This window comes from Nylanderia fulva, unplaced genomic scaffold, assembly GCF_048542155.1.
Source record: "Nylanderia fulva isolate GAGA-0341 unplaced genomic scaffold, ASM4854215v1 Scaffold50, whole genome shotgun sequence".
Lineage (NCBI taxonomy): Eukaryota > Metazoa > Arthropoda > Insecta > Hymenoptera > Formicidae > Nylanderia > Nylanderia fulva.
This window is the reverse complement of record NW_028190588.1, coordinates 923,456-944,594: the sequence shown is the minus strand read 5'-3', so window position 1 is coordinate 944,594 and position 21,139 is coordinate 923,456. Positions and strand designations below refer to the sequence as shown.

General features: G+C 40.3%; 2 protein-coding genes across 3 annotated transcripts in view; one reads left to right on the top strand and one right to left on the bottom strand.

Annotated features, from left to right (window-relative positions):
- The window catches only part of LOC114935434 (uncharacterized), a 214,888-nt gene that overhangs the window by 36,674 nt on the left and 157,075 nt on the right, over positions 1 to 21,139 (top strand). Inside the window, exon 4 of the mRNA XM_085487165.1 lies at positions 2,657 to 2,731. Coding sequence (XP_085343291.1) covers positions 2,675 to 2,731 — 57 coding nt within the window. The 5' untranslated portion in view covers positions 2,657 to 2,674. The remainder of the gene's footprint in view (positions 1 to 2,656; positions 2,732 to 21,139) is intronic.
- The window catches only part of LOC114935433 (LIM domain only protein 3), a 92,603-nt gene that overhangs the window by 18,212 nt on the left and 53,252 nt on the right, over positions 1 to 21,139 (bottom strand). For both annotated transcript variants that reach the window (XM_085487164.1, XM_085487163.1), the window contains exons 2-4: positions 19,772 to 19,868; positions 19,168 to 19,305; positions 18,300 to 18,425 (exon numbers count right to left, since the gene is read on the bottom strand). In XM_085487164.1, the coding sequence (XP_085343290.1) occupies positions 18,300 to 18,425; positions 19,168 to 19,305; positions 19,772 to 19,860 (353 nt within the window). In that variant the 5' untranslated portion in view covers positions 19,861 to 19,868. The remainder of the gene's footprint in view (positions 1 to 18,299; positions 18,426 to 19,167; positions 19,306 to 19,771; positions 19,869 to 21,139) is intronic.

The following is a 21,139-nucleotide window of genomic DNA, read 5'->3' as shown; positions in this document are numbered from 1 at the left end:
GTCGCTATCTAAATGTCACTCCAGAAGCGTGTCGGAATGCCACTCGATAACACATAGCAGCTGCGGGACGCCGCCGTCTCGAATCACGTCTCATTGTCCGACGTGCGATTCGCGATCGCATGCGCGAACGATGGACGGGATGCTGGAGAACTTCCGCGTCGCTATCGCGAGACGACGTACGAACAAGATGTATGTCGGGGAGCGTGTCATTTCGCGTATGTCACTTTTGAACAAGGCAAAGTTCTGCATTGACTCCCGTCTCTCGATGCCACAAAGCAAATTTAATATAAGATTGATGAATAAATATAAAAACGCCAAGAGTATCACAACTCTATTTATTTAGATTTTTATCGAAGTCGCGATATACAGGAAAATTCATTTCTAAAATTTGTATAGTATATCTTTTCTAAACATTCTTAATTTTTTTTTTCGAATTAATCGCAAGATATTATCGTTTTATAATTTAATCAAGATATTTATCGTGTAATAATTTAATCAAGACCGATGATTAATTAATAGTTTTGATTATTTCCATTACTTATTAATCATGGTATATTACTGATTATTAAATAACCATAATTACTAATTATTTGATTACTTAGTAAACAAACTCAACATTCATTACCTTGATTATATGCATATTGGTTAATTCTATAATATATTAAGTTGTAAAATGAAAAGATCTTATTTTCAATTTTTTAATTAAAATATACTTAGAAAAGATGATATTAATAAACTTTTATATTATGAATGTATGTAACAAGCGTGTTCTTGGTTTTTCCTTGCAAGCAAAATATTATTTTTATAATATTTTATATAATTTATTGTGTAATTTCATTTAGTTGATTAAATTTAAAGATTAATCTTTCGAAAATTTTTTTATCCTATAATTATCTATTTGATGATTAATGATTAAAAATTACAAATGATTAATGACTAATCTGGGCAATAATTATCTAATAAATAATTACTCCAATCACAAGTACCATAATCAATTACTGTGTCTACCACAATACAATGCAACATAGAACAGAATCTAAGAGCCGAAACACTTTGTCTCGAAGACGGCATTCAACTTCTGCGCTGGTCGCAGGACACGTTTTCGCAAAGCGGGCGCGGAAATCGTCGTTATTAACCATTCCGGTCGAGCGTTCAGCCGTAAAGCACGCGGAGGGAACATTCGTCTTTCTATTAATTTCTGCGCGGCGCGAAATTACGCGCGTCGGTCAACCCTAAGCCATATTAATATCGTAGATTACGAAGGAAATTAAGACAGCGATGGGTCGCAGATACCGCGATGGGACTCGACGTTGTTCCTTTGTTACTTACGGCGAAAGGGTTGAGCCGAGAAGAGAGCGTTGAATCGTTTCCATTCTGTGCCTTTCGTGGCCAAGAATGGTACAACATATTCCGTAATATTAGTTGATTAAAAAAACACAGCAGGACTTTGATAACGGTGTTGTTCTGACACGTCCATTTTTCTATTTTGCGATAATCGTGTTAAGAAATGAACCAAAATTATAAAATAAATTTCTTTGAGTGACTACATAATTTCTTAAAAAAAAAAAAATTAATAAGAATGAGTTTCTCTATCTTATATTTACAAAATTTATTTATATCCGATAAATTAGTGTGCTATCGAAATAATCGTGAAAACTTTTGAAACTACGTCGCATTTATCGTTGATGTCTCTCAGTTCGGGGAGATTAAGTTACATCACTTTCAGAAACTCAAAGGTGATACGCACAGCCGTGCTTCTCGAACGACTGTTCATTTATGATGCCATCGAGCTCGCGCCCATTGATACGATGGCACAACGATAAGAACATCGAGCGATTAAGTGTTATGCGGCTCTATCTCGCGTATGCTGAACGACGTCTTCTTGTCTGAGAATCGATCACCCTTCCCCCCGTAACGGCAGAAAAAAACTTTTAAGACGCGACGCGCGGAATCACATCAAAGATTATTTCCGCCAATAAAACGGAAGTCGAGTCGGTCTCGGGGAGATGCTCCGCGAATCGTTCTGCGTGGCATAACAAGACGGGGACGAGGGCGAAAGTTGAGAGACGAGGTTGACGGTCGGGGTGGTTAAGGGGTGTCTAAGGGGGTAGCTCATAGCGAGAAGAAGACCGCCAAGCCCGGCAATAAATCTACGGTCGCCCGGAGCGAGTACTTATCGGTTCGCCAGAATCGCCAGCGACGTCACGAGTCGCGAGAAAGCCCCGGCGGGCTCTCGTCTCCTTCAAACAAATTGACGTCGCAGTTCGAAGCGAGATTGAGATCTGACGAGTAACGAGCAGCAATGCCGACATTTCGTCGGATATTTGCGTGGGCGTATGTATCAGGTTGGAATTGAACAGGGGTCGGGAAAATTGGCTGGAGAAATGAAATTGCAGATAGTTAGGTTGCTCTCTCCGAATGTTAGCGGAATACGAAGTTTTACTGTGAATTTCATTTATAGAAAAACATTAATTTATCTATATATCACACACAGATCGCGAATAAATTTTGTTAGATATAAATGTTAAATTGTTTTTAACTACAAATTCAATCCCTTGAATAATTCTCAGATATATGTTAACATGCATCATTATTATATCCTTGATTTAACTGTCTGAACTCGCTCTCACTCTGTGTTATATCTATGTTCTCGCAGGTGTTCGTGGCAGGTACAATGGGTCGGTCCCGGAGAAGGTCTGTGTGTAGCAGCAGTAGCAACACGCCGAGAACGGTGAGTCGGATTAAATATGACTTACGGGTAGTACTTAAGTTCTCCTAACGTTACGTAGCTTCTGGAGTAACATAGCCAAACTTTAGTTCGGGGCGAGGCCTTGGCGGGGATGCGCGTAGTCGAATCGGGAAGCAAAGTTAACATCGTGCGCGTCCATGTAGTCGTGACCGGCGGGCATTGTCAAGGTTTCGTTCGGCTAAGTTTACCGGGCCCGTGATTTCACTCCGAGCGGATTCGCCCGGATTATCATCGGCGTACCCTCGAGAAAGAGAACTTGATCTACGGTCGAGGTCTGCAGGAATACATATACCTTCGAAAATTATCGGATTAAATTACGATCTAATATATCTAACTAATTTTTAAGAAAGTTAAATATCTAAATTTGTGCTACTTTTCTTGAACAATATTTCGCGATGTTAATTACTCTCTATTCTAATTAAACCGATTATCGCCACAACAAACTATCTTTATTTCGTTGAATCGCGTTTAACGTCCGATCGTTGGATGATGGCCGAACGTGCCATGAATTTTGCAACAATTTGGTATGGTGTTGTCAACGATCTTCGTTCCGCATCAAACGCAAGGGAACACTGAGCGAAATGTATACAGCGAAGTGTACGGGACGTTTAAAAAGCGTTGATTCAATTTTACGCTCAAAAGCGAGGCTCGCTGCCCTCGATCCATAGCTGAGCACTGTGGATGACAGGGATACCGGCAGTGGTGTTGACGTCCCTGTAATTCGACCGGAAAATATCAAAACAGGTTGCGTAATCCCGCGAGAAATATTAGACCGTCTCAATCTTGGATCTCCGAGTCTCTGTATAATTCTTAATAATTCTATCTCGATGCAATCTTTATAAGATTTATTTTTAAAAAATAATAAGATTAATATATAGAATATAATTAAACAATAAAACAGTAGAGCTCAAAACAGAAAAATAATTATTTTTCAGTAAAGTTTTGTATAATATATATTCAAGATTTCTGAAAATATCCTTCTGATTAGATTTTTGAAAAAGCATCCTTACACTCAGAAAGAATTAAATTTCCTACTTGATGTCAAGCTTATGTTTGAATATATCCTGCATAAAGTTAGATAGTTTATAGCATAAGATGGTACCCAGAAAATGCTTTCCCAGAATCTATAGAGGACAAGAAGCTGAATATGTGGCAGGCTTAATCAACAAATTGGTCCCCCAAGGGTTCTCGGTCTTCCGGTATAAGGCCGTGAACACGCATAATTCAAAGTTGCACGAACCGCAGTCTAATTATCCGATCTTGTCGAGAGTTAGGTTGCAGAATCTTGCGTTGAAAACTTCGAATTCCGTTGGCATTTGTGAAACTGCGCTTTTCGACGCGAGGATAAACGAGGGAGCAGGCTGCCTCGAATCGAAATATTGATGCGTCGTTAAAATCGCTTGATTTGTTTAAAAGTAAATGTTGACGGTTTATGACATCGCGTAACTTGTGGCCGAAGTTTTACCTCGTTCGAAATTTCAGCCTAAACAAGCTGATAGCTTTCCTTATCCTTTAACCTCGGCTTGACAGGCTTATCTTCCATGGAGCAGCCTGTTTGACTTCCGGCGATGTCTCCTTCTGACCGGACGCACTTCATAACTTGAATATCGTAGGTATATTTGTGTGGAATAGAAGTACCGAAGAGAGAAAGAGAGAGAGAGGATAGAGAGTGCACACAAGCATGACGGAGTCAGCAAGCAAGAGGGCGAAAGATAGACTTGCTACCAGGCTTAGTCAGCCTAATCCTTTCCATGGGTTGGCTTTACATTAAGTAAAGTCCATCAACTTGGCCGTGCGTTGTTCTCAAGATCTCGTCACTCTTGAATCGCATCACATTCTTTCGATACAAAATTCTTTTATTATATTAATAAAGATTTGTTAAGCATAATTTTCACGATAGTTTGGTGACGGATTATATTTTTATATTTATATTATATTTTTCAAATGCTGTAGTTTTCGTTACATCTATTTCGAAGATGATCGAAGTAGATGTCGAAGAGTTTGAAGCGGAGGATAACTTTCTTAAGTTCGAATCCATCGAACATTAAGAATGAGAGAAAGAAGGAGGTTAATCCTCGGGAGCAAAGTAACGGCCATATTTCTCAATAAACAATAAATCAGCGGGGTCGCCTAGCAAGGTATAACGCCCCCTCTTATGGATCTACCTTCTCTTTCGTTTCTGTCGCCGTTTCTTCGAAATAAACCCTCTCTCGCTCCATCGCGCGTTCTCTTATTCCCTCACGTTCGTTTATCTCATTCCCTTCTATCTCGCTTCTCCGTCTATCGTTCGGCGAGTCTCCAGGCTCCATTAATCTATGGTTATCTACGGCCTGCGTTGGATAAGTGCGTCGGAATGAGCCATTTCACCCTTGGGAGTTCGAATCCATCCTCCATCCCTCGTAAGGGAAGGCCATCGAGAGACTGGCCCTTGGGCATCCTCTTTTGCCCTCGCGATGAGCTGTGCAAAACTCACTCCTTAACGAGATCGTAACGACGACGGATGCTTTGCGCCGGGCAAAAATGCAAGAATCGAGAAACGTGCGAAATTCGACGAGAAACATTTTCGAGACGCATCTTTAAAATTCGAAGTGGATACACCGATGTATCATTTCGAGTATAAAAATTACCGTCGCGCGATAAGACGTCGAAAAGAAAAAAAAATTACGCGAGGATGTATAAATTATGAAAAGACTACGCTGAATTCTCTCCTTTCTCTTCTCGCGTCGCGCCGATAAATTTTGAAGCTTCGAAGTTATATCAAAACGACATAAAAAAAAAGGTATGTGAAACACGTCGAGCTCTCGCGATAAAAGCTGCGAGAACGCGTAAGATCGTGAACGAACGATCTCGTCCCCTCTTTCTTTCGCCTCTCAGACGGCACATCCGGTCGTAGCCCGCGCCACTTGGTCGTCCTTCGCGGGTGAATAATGCTCGTAGGTTATCTTTTCACCTTCGAGTCCCGTAAGTAAAGGCGAAAGGCGTCCCGTTGTCTCCGCCGTTTGGCTCGATCTAACGAACTAAAGAACAACTTTACTTTGCATGCGTCCCGACGAAAGGGAGACGAGGGAGGGAGAAAGGGGGTTACGATAGGGGATTTGTGAACGACGACGATGGGCCGCGTCTTTATCGCCGGAAAAGTTAAGTGGAAGAAAATGCGTCGACTAAGAATGCGGGAGCGATAGGGCGCGAGTCTCTCTTCCTCTCTCGGAGATGGCGAACAAAGTTGAAATTGATGCACTGGACTGGGTGCTAGAATCTAGAAGAGAACGACCACGAAAGTTCCGTTCTTCGAAAGTTCCTCTCGACTGTGTCCGATCACTAGAAAAAAAATCTTGTTGCATTAACAAAAATTCTGTTCGAAAATGGACGAAACAAAATTACTGGTTAAATCCACCAGAATGCAGTTGCAGCCTTTTAATGCAACAAGCATCTTATTTGCACAACAAATCAGTTGTTGAAAACTTTTTTGTTAATACAATAGAATTTTGTTTCCAGTGATGGAATCAATTATAGACGTACGTGCGCGTTAGTTGCGATACTACACTGGAAAAAAAATTTTGTTGGATTAACAAAAATTCTGTTCGAAAATGGACGAAACGGAATTACTGGTTGAATCTACCAGAATTCCTTTTAATGCAACAAATCAGTTTGTTGGTGCAAACAAGATATTTGTTGTATTAAAAGGAATTCTGATAGATTCAACCAGAATTCCGTTTCGTCCATTTTCAAACAGAATTTTTGTTAATCCAACAAAATTTTTATTTCAGTGTACGACTTATCGTAGGTACTAGAGCAATGCGTTTACGACATAAGAAAGCTGTTTACGACGGCTTTTGGCCTTTGCCGCGTTGATTAAATTTCTGGTTCATGAAATAATAATGATACAAGTTGAAGAAAAAATGTATTAATTTGAAAATCGACGAATTACAGATGAATAGGCTCGATTCTCATAAAGCGTCGACGAAGGAGGGGTAGTTTACGTAATATATCGCGTAATCTTGTCGTATTAACTCGCGGCAACTATGCGCCGTCTAGCGAAGTGCTGTTGAACGTGACAAGTGATATTATGAGTTAACGCGCCGCGTTTACTCTCCCGTTGCATGCCAGTAGATACAGGATGTCTACGACAGACTTTGCGTAACTCAGAAGCCAAATGCGTCGGAGGGCGACGCGCCTTGGTTCGACTATGATCTGCCAGGAGCAGATCTCGCGAACATCAGTTTGCGAGAGGCGCTTGTTCGATCGTGAAGGATCCTTTTAATTAAACGTCGACGTCACGAAAATACACTCGTAATCGCGACGAAGTAGATAACCAAGCACATTTTCGAGCTGATAATTTTATGTGTCGACATACTTCGGTTATATATCGGATATGAAAAAGGGTACGGAAAAAATGAGGGATTCGACTAAGAGCGTGAGAAAATCAGGCGTTACGCGGCTGATCGCGGCAGAGATAAATTCTTCCCATTGTCGATAAACATCGACGCATTGTTTCGGTGCAGCGTGCGCGAGCGTGACGAAGCACTGGGTGGGCAGATTATAAATCGCGAATGTTGAGCACACGAGAGAGGTGGAGGCGGCCGCCGTTCGATAAATTGGGATTTTATTATCGCTAATAACCATCCAAAATTATTATGCGTTGATATTTATGCCGAGGCTAACTGCCTCCTACCTCCCTTCCTTTTCCGCGTCCATATTATACACGCCGAAAATTACGCGTGTACAAACATACACACACACACACACGCACATACACACGCGTGAGCGAGCGCAAACCGCGCCCTTCCGCGTGAGAATGGACGAGGGGGTGAAAAGAGAAGGGGGAGAGGAAGCAGCGCGATTTTGGTGATCGCATTTTGGCTATTATTTACGCGTCGCGTGCATACGGTTTTCGCCTCTACGGGGCTTACGAATGTTTATCGAGCAAAAATTAACGGGCAATTTGTTCGGGCGCATTGTCGACGGTAATTATTATTTTATCGACGGTCACGCGCGCACGACCGATCTCTTGTTACCTCCCCTTATTATTTATTGGCCCGTGTTCCGTTTTGCGAAACGTATCGAACGCTATTATCGCAAGAGAGCTCCGACTGCGTTATGCAGTTTTGTACATTAAAACCGACCGCGATATCGCCGACGCGTTTAATATCGTGTCGTTTATTACGGTGTGTCAGATACAATTGCGGAATAAGAAATTTTCGTACAGAAATTAACGACATACAGATATTTCAAATTAGTGGTAGAAATATTTGCAGATATATATATATATATATTTAAATTTCTCTCTATTACTCACGATGAGAACGTATCGTATTCATCGAAAGAGACAACAAACTTAATACCTACGCAACTATGTTCACTGTTATTAGGAGGGTTCCGCACCCGCAGGGTTGCGCATTCACCGAATTGGCATAAAGAGGGGAAACGCGGATCAATTTATGGCGCTTATTACAATCGCTTTGCCGGGGATCGACGTATTCGTTTACTTTACACCAGCGCACGAGCGTGCAAATCGCGCAATTTCTCGTGAGAAATTAGTCCCGGTCGCGTGATGATGGAATGGTGGAAGAACTATTCTCGCGATCGCGTTTCCGCGCGTTTTTCGTAATTGGCTCGCTTTATGCCGGGCCATGCGCGCGGAATGAAAAATATATATGTATATATACACCTATAACATGTATATATGTATATATATATATATATATATATATATATATTGTTTTCACGAGACGACGCGTGCACAAACACGTCGCGGATTATCGAATGCGGGACGATCGCGAGCGCGATTACATCGCGTCGTGTAACCTTCCCCGAAAGTCCACCCTTGATTCTTCGAAGGGACAATTTTTTTTTCGACACTGCATGACTCGGGTTAATAAATAAGCGTCCGTCTCTGTCGGTCCGTTTCGGTGATTTGCATTTTATTTTCGCGAAACGCAAACGCGAAACTCGCACGCCAGCACGCAGGAAGACCATAGCGCGAAAAGTGGCTATACTTTTATATATATATATATATTTTTTTTTTACGGATAACTATTTGTAAAATTTATCAGTTGGATGTTTCGCATTTTTTTAACGCTATACAAGCGCACTCGAAATGCAACCGTTTGTTACGACACACGTTAGTTTTTTGCGCAATAATGATTGGCTTTTTATAAATCGCGTTTGCGCGCACAATTAAACCGGTCGTATTGGAGTGTTTACGATCGCATTTCAAGCATAATTATAGTAAATCTAGACACAGGATGACCAGCCCGCGGCGCATCGCATTCTATAACGATATTTGCTGCGGTGCGGCAATTTAGGTATCATTTTATCGGCGGCGTAATATACAATTTGGGTCTATATATGTATATATATATTTTATAGAGAGCGAAATATAAAGAGGGAGATATGGAAAAGGAAGAGAGCTAGAACAGGAGAGAGAGAGAGAGAGAGAGAGGGTCGACTGTGCACGTTCACGTATTATGCACACATACACACGACCGCGTCCCACATCGGCTAATCTCGTATTTGCGCGATTAATTCTACGCGTTTAACGGAATCCCGTGTCTCGCTAATTACTCTGTCGCGAGCATTTCGCGCGCGCACTGACGATGCTGTTTTCGCGTTAATTATGGAATCCGTTAGCTAATGGGTCATGCGAATAAAAGTGCGAGGGAAAATGCTCTTGGCAGAAACTAAAAGTAGCATTTGATTTCACAAGAGTGGAAGCGAAAATTTGTATTGTACATACACAAATATTCGTTTAAATACAATCTGATGGAAAAGATTATTTATTATTTTCGTTTTGCCAGAATTTCGCGTTTCGATCAGTTTGACTGTAACAAATTGCCTGCCACGCACGCCTAACTTTACACGACGAACGAGTCAGCTGTGTTTCGCCTATATCGCACGTTATGCGTATATAAGAGTGACGCGGATACTGCGTATACGACGAGTTTAAAGCCACGTTTAAGCCGTATAGGGCTTAGGCGCGTCTATTTTCTAGCAAGGTCCCTAAACCGGAGATTAAAGCCATCGCGCGAGGGCGCTCCAAAAATCCAGGGATTACGTCTAGGCAGCAACGGCGACGGCGGATATGAATTAATTTCGACGTTAAGAGCTATCGCGTCTCTCATTTATAACAACGGCCCCTTTTTGCGCGTTTTCCCGTCGGTCTCTCAAATCCACGAGTAGGTATACGCTCCGTAAACGTCCATCTTGTCATAAAATCATTTACCGCATTAGCGTATTTTTAAAATATTCAGAAAAATTCCGAGGTATATTTAGGAAATAATACGCAGATCAAAATGAAAGTCAATGAAAGTTTAGAATATCTTGTAAATTTCATCACAAAGTTATGTATTTTCGTTGACGAGAAATCTTCAATTTCACAAAAAAAAAAAAAAAAAAAAAAAAAAATCAAAGTTACAGAGAGAAAGACGCATCTCGTAATAGGTTCCCGCTTCTGAAAACTGGAACGTTACAAACGCAGAGTGCGTTGATGCATTTCGGTGCAGCCGGGGGTGCTTTTGGCGCTGACAATACCGCAATGCACAGGTTGGCCTAATAAAACTATGATCGCCGGATAAAGTACCAGTGCAGTGCACGCTGGTAATTAGCGATATACATAAATCATTGGCAACGCGCCGCGTAAATGCGCACACATGTATACGTGGACGCGTGTGTGTGTGTGTGTGTGTGAACGCCTATTACAAACCACCCCCGTATACTGCCGCCTCCGGCAAATGCCCTCCTCCTTCGTCTCCGCCGCTGCTCCGGTCCGAGAGTAAACGAATACACGTGTAACGACTAACGCAAACGTTGTGACACTCGCCTCTTCTCTTCTCTTCGTACGATGCGAATGATCTTTGATTTTGTCCGGTTTTATCAGAATTTGCGTAAGACAGGAGACATTTTTTTTATTCAATTAATATCGTACACTTGATAAAATTCAGATGCAAAACATTATTTATACGGTATAGTGAGAAAATAAAAATGTTTAATAAAATTATAAGCAGATTGATCAAGAGTCTGTTCATCACAGAACGATAGCAATATTACTCGATATAGTTTGACGGGAAGAATCTTTCGAATTTTGCTTTATCCTTTTATCAATTTAAATAATATTACAGCAATTTGTGAAAGAGAACTGCGAAGAGATAATGTTAATTTATTTTTAAATAGCTCCGCGCTGTCGCTGCAGAGATGCATTTTATTGATTCTTCGGCATGTATTTATTTCAAAATCAAATCCATCGCATCATCCGCATACAACAGATACGCATAGATACCCGCAGCGGCTCGTTAATCGCTTCGCGTAACAATCTCCTGCGCCGCTCGTCGCACCTGAGGAGAATTGGCTCGTCGTCCGTCCGAGTAATTTCATCCCCTTTTCCCTTTCCTCTCTCGGTGTAGCGCATTTCATTTATAATCGCGGCACCTATTACCACGCGCGTTTGCTATGTATCGTTTTGAAGTGCACACGAATGCTCACGCTATCGATGGCATTTGCTCTCTCTCTCTCTCTCTCTCTCTCTCGCTCACTTGACAGGGCTCTGGGCAAGGGATGCGCGCGTTTGTCGGGGGTTGGAATCGGGAGGGAGCGACCGGGCTGGGCGAGAAAGGGGACGAGAGAGGGACGGGAAGTGGCAGGTCTATCGCCATCGGAGCCGGCAATGCGAGTCTAGGTTATCCGGTGACAAAGCAGGTTCGACTCGCGCGCGCAACGAGGCCCTCTCGGCACGTCGGATTATCACCATTGAAAATGATGCAACCGAAACCCCACTGTTCGGATGCAGCCGCGCTTGAACGCGATACGTGCACAGCGCAACCAAAACCGGAAGCGAATTCCTTGTCGCGCCGCACAGGAATTTATTGTCGATCTCGGGGGCGCGAACGATTACGGTTTTGTAAATCGGGGTACACGCGCAGAGATTTGCCTTTGTTGTTTATCATTAAAGTCTCTAATCCCTCTGCAATTATTTCTTCAGACTTACATAACACAGGCGAAGACGTATGAATTTTTAATCAAATGTTGTTTGCGAATCTAGAATGATCCGTCTCATGAACATTGGAGCGAATTTTATGTTTAATGTAAAATTGATACGATTACGAGACGTAGTTTTGATCTATAAGCTACATTTTTCTCCGCGCGTTTCTATCTGTTTTGATCATCTATTGAATGAAATTCCGGGAACGATCCTCTCACTAGTGATACCGCGTCGATTGGCTCACCGCGATCACTATACGTTCACCCATCACGATGGGAGCGCTTTATTCCGGCGTCGACCGCAGGTCGAAAATCATTGACACCGTTGTTGGCACGCATCCCCGAAACGGAACGAGACAATTCGCGGGGTTCTTGCGCCGGATTCGAATCTGCGCGGGAGACGACTCGAGGAGCGTGGAAGGTAAGGCGAACCACCCTCTGGGGGGTTGTAGCTAAATTGGCGGCAGTATATTACCGGTCGGGCCGGCGCATTTAATTTGAATATAATCGCGGAAGGAGATCTCAGAAAAGCTCGAGGGCACTCCGTGGCGCGGGGCTGCGTGACGGTGACCGGAAGTGCTCCCGGGACACCGGAAACAAAATGGCCGCTTTATCTCTTCTCTCTCTCTCTCTCCTTTCTCAACCCTTTCTACTCCTGGCGCCGTCACCTCGTCCTATCGCACACGACCTACCTATATACTGCTTACTTACCCGATTGCGAGAGAGCGTCCGCCCTCTTTCTCGCCCTTGCCTCACTCTCGAGAGAATCGTAGGGCGAAATTAACTTTGCATTGTCCTTAGATCCTCCGCGGAGGAAGCTCTCGGAGAGAGTCGAAAGTTGAGATACTAGTTCGACGAAACGACTAATAATTAAATAATAAGGTACAACGATAGCGTATTATTGTATCTATCGCAGGAAGTAATTTACCGCGCGATGTCAAACTTTTTGAAGAAAGAAGGGACCAGATTTTTTTGAGTTCGACGAAACGACTAATAATTAAATAATAAGGTACAACGATAGCGTATTATTGTATCTATCGCAGAAGTAAATTTATCCGCGCGATGTCAAACTTTATGAAGAAAGAAGGGACCAGATTTTTTTGAGCAAATTGACGTGTAGTGTTTTTTTTATTCAGATTCATTATTGAAGACGCGCGATAATGAATATACTTTTCTGAAACACGGGCTGTCCTACTTCTGTTTACGTTCCACTTTTATGTCACATTTGTTATTTAATAACGAATATATTAACTGAATCTCTGTGTGCAGTTGAGCTTTGTTTAATGAAAATTTCTAGGTAACTGTCATTTATTATATTAGCTTTTATTTCAATTATCAACACGTTTTATCATTTTATAATCAAGTTTGAAATTAAAATTTTATTAAAGCAAAAAGCAGTTTGTTAAATGTATATAGTTTATCTCTTTGAAGAAGAGTTTTGCTCTCTTGTCTATAATTACTTTTTAATTGTTAATTATTTAAAAAAATCGACGTTTTTTTTTTTTTTCTAGAGGCGAATCAAATTTGACACGAATCAAAGAATATATCTTGTATAAATTTCGCGATTTTATATAAACGCATTATTATATAAAATATCGGATATCGTTAAATATTCGACGTAACAGAAGATAATAATATACGATCAGGGCGCTGGGCGCATTCATGTTTTGCGACGCTTATTACAACATGCGGGGCGTTGTTATATGGGAAAGTCGATAAACGGTGTCAATGTCGTAGGGTTACGTGTAACTGCTCGTTCGCAGGTAAGGGAGTTTAGTGATTTAGGAATAATTGCGATGCCGGGCGATGATTCGCGTGGGAATGCAACAGGGCACCGTGTTCGATAAGCTCCGCGGAACAATAACAATTAAACCGGCTAACTCGTAATGCCAAAATACAATATAAGCACGAACAATACTGCGCCCGCCAGCGGACGGGCGGGAGGGAAGGGTTGAAGGGGAGGGGAGGAGGGAGAGCGGTCGTCCGACAATACCCGCCGTGCTTTCGTCAGACAAAAGCGAGATTCTCTCTCGAAGCGCTCTTCCTTGCGCGGGCAGAGATCGTAAGTCGAGGAAGAGCTTAAGCCGGTCGCGTCTTACTACGCGCTCGTTTTCGGAGAATGCGCGCGAGAAGAGAGAGAGAGAGAGAGAGAGAGAGAGAGGAGAGATCGTAGAATTTAATTAAAATCTACCCGCGACTACTGCTCTCGCACTCTGCGAGCGCGAGCGCGAAACTTTACGTTTTAGCAAAATATTACGAGGGTTGGAGGGGGTGGAAAGGGAGGGAGCGACGACGCTGTGATTTACGAGCGCGCACATTCGCTTTTTCATTATACGATAATTATCAATGCATGATTATTGATACAATTATTTGACAAGCTAATAACGCGGCGTGTGTATGTACGTATCTCCCGTTGCTGGTTATTAATTAATTATTGCGATGCATTAACTATATTATGTTGATGACAATCGCGCTGCCAAAGCCGATTTTCGTCGCCCGAAACTTTTGCCGCAAAATCCCGGCAATATGGACAAATTCCCGGCTTATTTCCACCCTCGCTTGCGCGAATATGACACGGGGGAAGGAAGAGGGTAATTTCTTCATTCGGGGTTTTGCGTGTTTCGCGCGAGATTCATCTGCGCGGTCTCCCAGGATTTTTTTCAAATCAAATGCAGTTAATGCAATGTCGCAACGCGTGCAGCCTCCGACGAAAAGTGGTGGTTGTAATGCAGTGATAAATCTAGAAATTGCGCGATGCACAAAACTGCGTCATCGGCTTTAAACAGCGTGCACGCGTCGAGAGAGGAAGAGAGAGAGAGAGATACTCGCAACCGATGGGACGGTATAAATTTAATATTTTTTATTCGCGCGTTTCGATCACCGTGAGATATTAGCCGAGAATCACGATGGGAAAACAGGTGGAAGAGTTTGCCGCTCGTTAATACCGTATGATGGGATTTTATAATTCATTGCCCGCGTTTCGATTTACTCGATTTGTGGTCCTCCCTACTATTGTTTGAGAAAACACTATTTTTTATGATATCAGATGATTGCAGATGAAGTGTGATTGTATTAGCGTGACTCTATAATTTTCATAATATCTACATGTATTTAAAAAAATATTTGAGAATCATTTACTTAATACTTAATAATTTTTCTGTTCGGGTCACTTGTTGTAAATTTACATTTTATCACGCGAGTATTAAATACAATGTAGAAATTTAAATTACGTTATTTAATCCTCTCGGAATAAAATTTTACATAACATGTAATATGTATAATTATAAGCACATTAATAACATAGATTTTTTAAACGTATCATTTATTTTCTATAAACTTTTTTTATTTAATAATAAATGAGAGTCGAAACTATGCATGTCAGATCCCTTGATGGTATCAAGAACATTAGCATATAAATTAAAATTTTCACTTAATTATTATAGAAGTATCGTGAAAAGATATCATAAAAGGATATCAATATACGAAAACTAACAATAATATAGTCTATCAAGGACTAAATTTCCATACCTAAACGCACAAAGAATTCGTCCGATCGCGTATTCAAGGCCTTCATTATCGTCGCGTTTACACGTCCTCTCGTCAATGAGTAATCCGCACTTCCGTATTGCGATACAAACTAGGGAGAGAGAGAGAGAGAGAGAGAGAGAGAAACCGAGACATTTTCACCCTTAGAGACGAGTGCTCAAGCCATGACTTCTACCTCGGGAGCGTATGATTAAACAACTCAGGTGTTTTATGCTCGACTCGTGGTGATCGCGTGACCCAACGGCCACATCCGTTTCCGCCGTTGCGTTCGGTCACAACCGCTTCGACCCTTAACCAATGGTTTGCCTTAAGGGTTGCACGTTAACATCGACCGCGAAAGAAAGCTATACTTTTGCCGACATATCTTTAAGCCGTAATCGGCTCCGCTCGATAGTCACGCGCCGACGAGGAGCTACCTGCGTGAGCTGTTAAATTTTACTTTTATCCAACTACATCCCGCGACAATTTTGTTTTCACGTCCTGGACGTAAGGACATCCTGAGTTTGAGAATCGCGTGAAATAATAGCTTTTAACGACGAAAATAAAAGGGTACATTTCCTGACAGAAATCACAGCTGAGTTTTATAACTTTATATTTGATTTATGATATTAATGGCAAATTCTTTGACTTGAATCTAGAAGTTTTTCTTTTCGAGAATATTTATATATTATTTTTACAACAGCGAAATAGGAAATTTGTAATATTCGATTATAACATAGAAATAAAAAAGTCTTTGCAAATTAAACATTATGGCTATACATACAAACATAAATGATAAACATACATAAATATAATACTATAAATCATATTCATCGATAAATAAAGACAGAATTTATTTTAACTAGATTTGAAATTTAGTTTATATATACTTATGCAATATTAAAGATTAAAAAAACCAAATATTAAATCACAATATGAATAAAATATAACAATATAAATAATGTTCTTGGAAAGGAAAGAGAGATGTTTTTTTTTTGTTGAGAAAATTTAGCACAAAAGAATCTGTCATTAAATTCTAACGGTACAACACTCTGCATATAGTCATATGTTTTATAACTTTATAATTATATAATGTGGTCTGTGTTAATTTATGGAAACATACTGACACGTATACGAAACTCGCATGTTCCTCTCTTTGAATGGATACACGAGCTCGATGTTTCGGTCTCGTGGCCCGAGTCAATTCAGAGTAGAGAGCCGTAGGGTGCAAGAAAGGTCGGGCAAATGTCGAGGAGTGACATTATATTAAATACGAAATGCCATCGACCCCTTTCAAGTTGTATAAAAGAGCGATTCCATCGTTTCCTATCGTTTTCCAATTGACGTAATTTATTTTTTCCTGCTTTTATCTATTTACGAAATTTTTTTAATATGTATTATGTATAATAGAATAATAAAATTTATATTTAAATTATAAGAAATATCTATATACATACAGTAGCGAGAGAGAGAGAGAGAGAGAGAGAGAGAGAGAGAGAGAGAGAGAGAGAGAGAGAGATAAAGAGTATAATTATAATATTTGAAATATAATTTAAGTTCAATATCGGAAATCAATTTATTTTCATTAAATTAAATAAATAATTGCATTGTGTTCGGTTCTTTTACAAAAATTAAAATTCAAAATTCGAAACTGCATACATTTTCTTTTTCTTGATTCTTGACCGAGGCTTTTTTTATAAATTTATTTAAAATAAATAAAATATTAATATTTCTCTCTATATATGAATGTCTCTAATTAACAGATTATAATCTGGCCACCAAAGAATTAATCACATATATGAAACAGACGCTTTTGTTAACTAGCTGGGCCAAAGAGTTGTTAGCACCGAATGGTTGAACTGTTTTGGACAACCAAAGACACGAGAGAGTATAATTAATTCGGCCATTCGGCTTTATCGCTACGCTATTATGCTCGGACGTATCTCGCCAGGCGGATATATTCGGTTTGCTCTCCCTCCGGATCCGCGAGTTTTCCGAGAAATTAGTCGGCATGATTTGCATCTGACGTGCACCTCGGGGCACCCACACGTCGCTCGCATAGTTCGCAACTTTGACTTTCCTAGCCGCTCTCTCTCCCTCTCTCTCTCTCTCTCTCTCTCTCTCTGTTTCGCGAATGTCTTCGAATACCGTCGCATCTACGTTGGAAGCCCTCGTGTCAATTATGCTCGTCAAGAACAGGAAGCGTCGAGCATATTCTTCTTGTTCTGCGACATTGAACCTTCTCGAAAGTCTCGAGTTAGGGGAATCTAACCATCGTTTTACATCAACGAGCGACGGAAGTTGCTCCAGAATCTACGACCCTTAATTTCGTCAAGAACAATAAATTATTCATCAATGAGATATTTTCTTTCTTGTATTTATTCTTTTAATAATATTTATTATTCTCTCACTGAAAAATTTCGACGACCACTTTAATAGTATATTCCTAGTATTAGAAAATTTCTAAACTTGGGAAATGTGCAGGAAGATATCACGTCACGCTTTCGCCGAAAATCTTGTATGTAAAGATATGGAAATTTTCCTTCTCGCGGCTTCGCAAAAGCCGTGACTCGCGGGGCTCTCGAGTTTTGCGCGTCGATTATCTTCATTCGGCAGATCCGAGCTGAGATGTTTCGAGTCCCGGCTTTCGAACGAGTCTCGGCTTAACTCGGTTGTTGTGAATAAGTAAGCGAAGTGTTGCGAAGTGCTGCAGAAGTTGGGCAAACCCTCGACTGGGGTGGCTCGAATTAAATTGTTATACGGATGAGCTGCCACGAGGAATACTCGAGCAAGCGACTTTGCCGACGTCGGCGCCGCCGGGTGTGAATGTTTAATTACCGGCTTTCATTATTGTTAATAAAATAATAGCGCAGCCGGAGAGGGTCCGTGGAAACGAGACCGCACTTGACGAAATCGCACCTTATCATTTCGCTGACATTTCTACCGGAATTTTACCAAATATGTCGAATATGATTAATATAGATTCATCTTATGCGAATTTAAATCTCTTTTCCAGAAAATAGAATTATATTACATTCATTTGTTCGCTTACCTATGATTGCATTGTTGACAAGCGAAGCACTCCAAGTGATAAACGTTGGTTCTCGCGCGCATCACCATCTCGAATGCCGGGATAACTTTGCTGCATGCTGCGCAGTGACCGGTATTTCCGAAAAGTCTGTCAAACAAACAACAGAGAAAAAAATTATCATTGCCATTTCAAATATTTCGTGATTATGCGCTCGGTATTTAAATATACAGATCGCATCAATTAAATATTTCTAGCTCGTTGAAATTTGTATTTCATACTGAAAGCCTTACTGAAAATTCTTAATAATAAATATATTATTAAATATATTATTACTTAATGTTAAATATATATTATTACAGAATAATGTGATGAGAATATTGTCGGAACTTTGGGAGTTTGTGACTATTATACGGAAAAAGAAATCCTTCGTCTCCAAAACGATAGCGAAACTTTCGCCCTGCGCGTCGCGAGAACCAATAAGCTTACGAGCACCACGAATATGCCGTCTTCAAATATTGGGCCATTAATAAAGGCCACAATGTTTCGATGGTGCGTGTTCCTCGTGCGGACGCGCCACCTGCGCGCATTCCCTCGGGACTTTGTAATCTCAACACGGTTTATTTGCTCCCGCTTGTTTATATGGGATGTGGATGTATTCAATAAGAGAAACTCATCTGTAAAATTCGATTTGTTGCCGCCGCTTTCCTCCATTTTCTCTCTCCTCCATCCCGATCGTGTCCTTTATCCCGCTTTTTATCAATCTGTCTATCTATCTACGTTTACTCTGACTCGTCGACGCAAGACGCGCGCGATTGAATCTGAGAAAATTCTTCCGAAAACAATTTTGCGAGAAATGGATTAAATTCTTCTTTTTTTGTTCGCTACTCACCGTAAATAATCTCGTTTACAAAGGATGAGATTGGCCTTGGTATAAAGCGTCGAGCCGACTTCGCCGAGCCTGCAGTCGCAACATCCGCATTTCAAGCAGTCCTCGTGCCAATACATATCCAACGCTTTCAAAAGATACCTAATTAAAAGAAAATTTATAATAGTGTTTATATAAAAAGTAGAATCTCTATTTCTCTAAATGTTTTAAAAATATAATATATTATATGTTGATGAAAAAAAGATTATGAAACTAGTAACGTTATATTTAATATAATTGAGATTAGAGTCTTTTTTTTTACTCTTGAAAGTTAATTGTACAATAATTCAGAAATTGAACTTTATTGTGTTCTATAATCGCTGATTTAATTTTCGTTGAAATATTAAGTTGTGAATTTATAAACGAATTTATTCTCCGTGACTAACCTTTCAAAAATGTAAAAACGCGTTTAATTCATTTTTCGTGTATTCGACGATCTCGGAGAAAAGATAGACTAAATTAAGTAAATCGTTCTTACAATCAGTATGTTTTCGAGAGATATATATGTTAATATAGTAATTAAGTAACATATATATGAAACATTATCACGCAATGAGAAAGCACTTACCTTTCTGTAATCGCCTTTCCACAGCCCGCGCATTCTTGTTGAGTGGCCCCGTTCTTGCCCGACTCGCTCTTGCTCCCATCCATAGTCATTTTATCGCCTGAAACATGATGAAGAAATGCTTTGCTTAATCTTACAATTAGTTATATAAACCGCGGGTTGAAAGTTTGACGTGTCTTGTAAATTTACATCTAATATATTTAAAAAAATCTCTATTTAAATTAGAATAATTACTATTACTAGATTATTCAAGAGTTTTGCTCCGAATAGTTAATTATTTAATTATTACGGCATTTTTCTCTCGATTCGGAAACTACGACCGAGCCGTCGGATCGACTTTCGGCTACGGTTCGTCGAATGAGTAATCGCGTTGGCGTGCTTTTAACAAGTTTCACCGGCATCTGGCACTAGAATGTCGGCTTGTCTATGAGTAATTAGAGTTACGGCTGGAGAATTTAACGGCGCGGTTAGTGCCATCTGTGTCCACCCCGTTCGATCCTGAGTGTGTAGCCTTTCTCATCCTCACGCGGATCCCTCCCGTCCTATAGTCTCTTTCTCGCGATGCGGTCAGAGTTTAGAATCGAATTAGTTTAACCCTCCCACGCTCTCTTCGCTTATTGCGCGTTTAAGGGTCGACAGGCGACATGGTGGAGACGCCTATCGGCCGACCGGGAATTACGGATTCGTTCATCCCATATATTAGCCAAAATACTTAATGAATCTTATTAAATTTACGATATTCTTAATCAGTAGGATTGTCCGCAGGGAGACAAAGATCGATTTTTTGGAAAAAAGATAAATATAAAATTCATAATATAACTTGGGGAGATGCGCAGCTAGCAGCGGGTAAGGTTGGGTTAGCCACGAGATCGTATTTAATTTATTATAAATTTTTAAGAGCAATAATGCAAAATTTGACTCTTTGTCTCCCTGCTTTATTATATAAAGAATATATTAAAAAATATTTCACGAAGCTACGTAACTTCTTTTTATGTAATATTTGGGATGAACAAATCTCACTAGATCTATACTCATGGGGAAATTTTCGTGGTAACATACTGACAGCTTGACAAGGAGAGAGTATCATTCTATCTTTGTCTCTCTTGCATTTGATATGTGTAAAATCAGTATAAATACAAAAACCAATATATTACGCACACGAATGAGAAATATTTTACATCTGCTCATTATATATAAAAATATAAAAGTAATGCAAATTAAATTTCACATTTATTTATAATAGTATTGTGAGGTAGTAACACATATGGAAATCTTATAAGATAAATGCTGTACATCGATTAGCGTAATATTATGATTACAAGTCGCAATAAACGATTTTGCTAATATATTATTTTGAATAAAAATTTTATA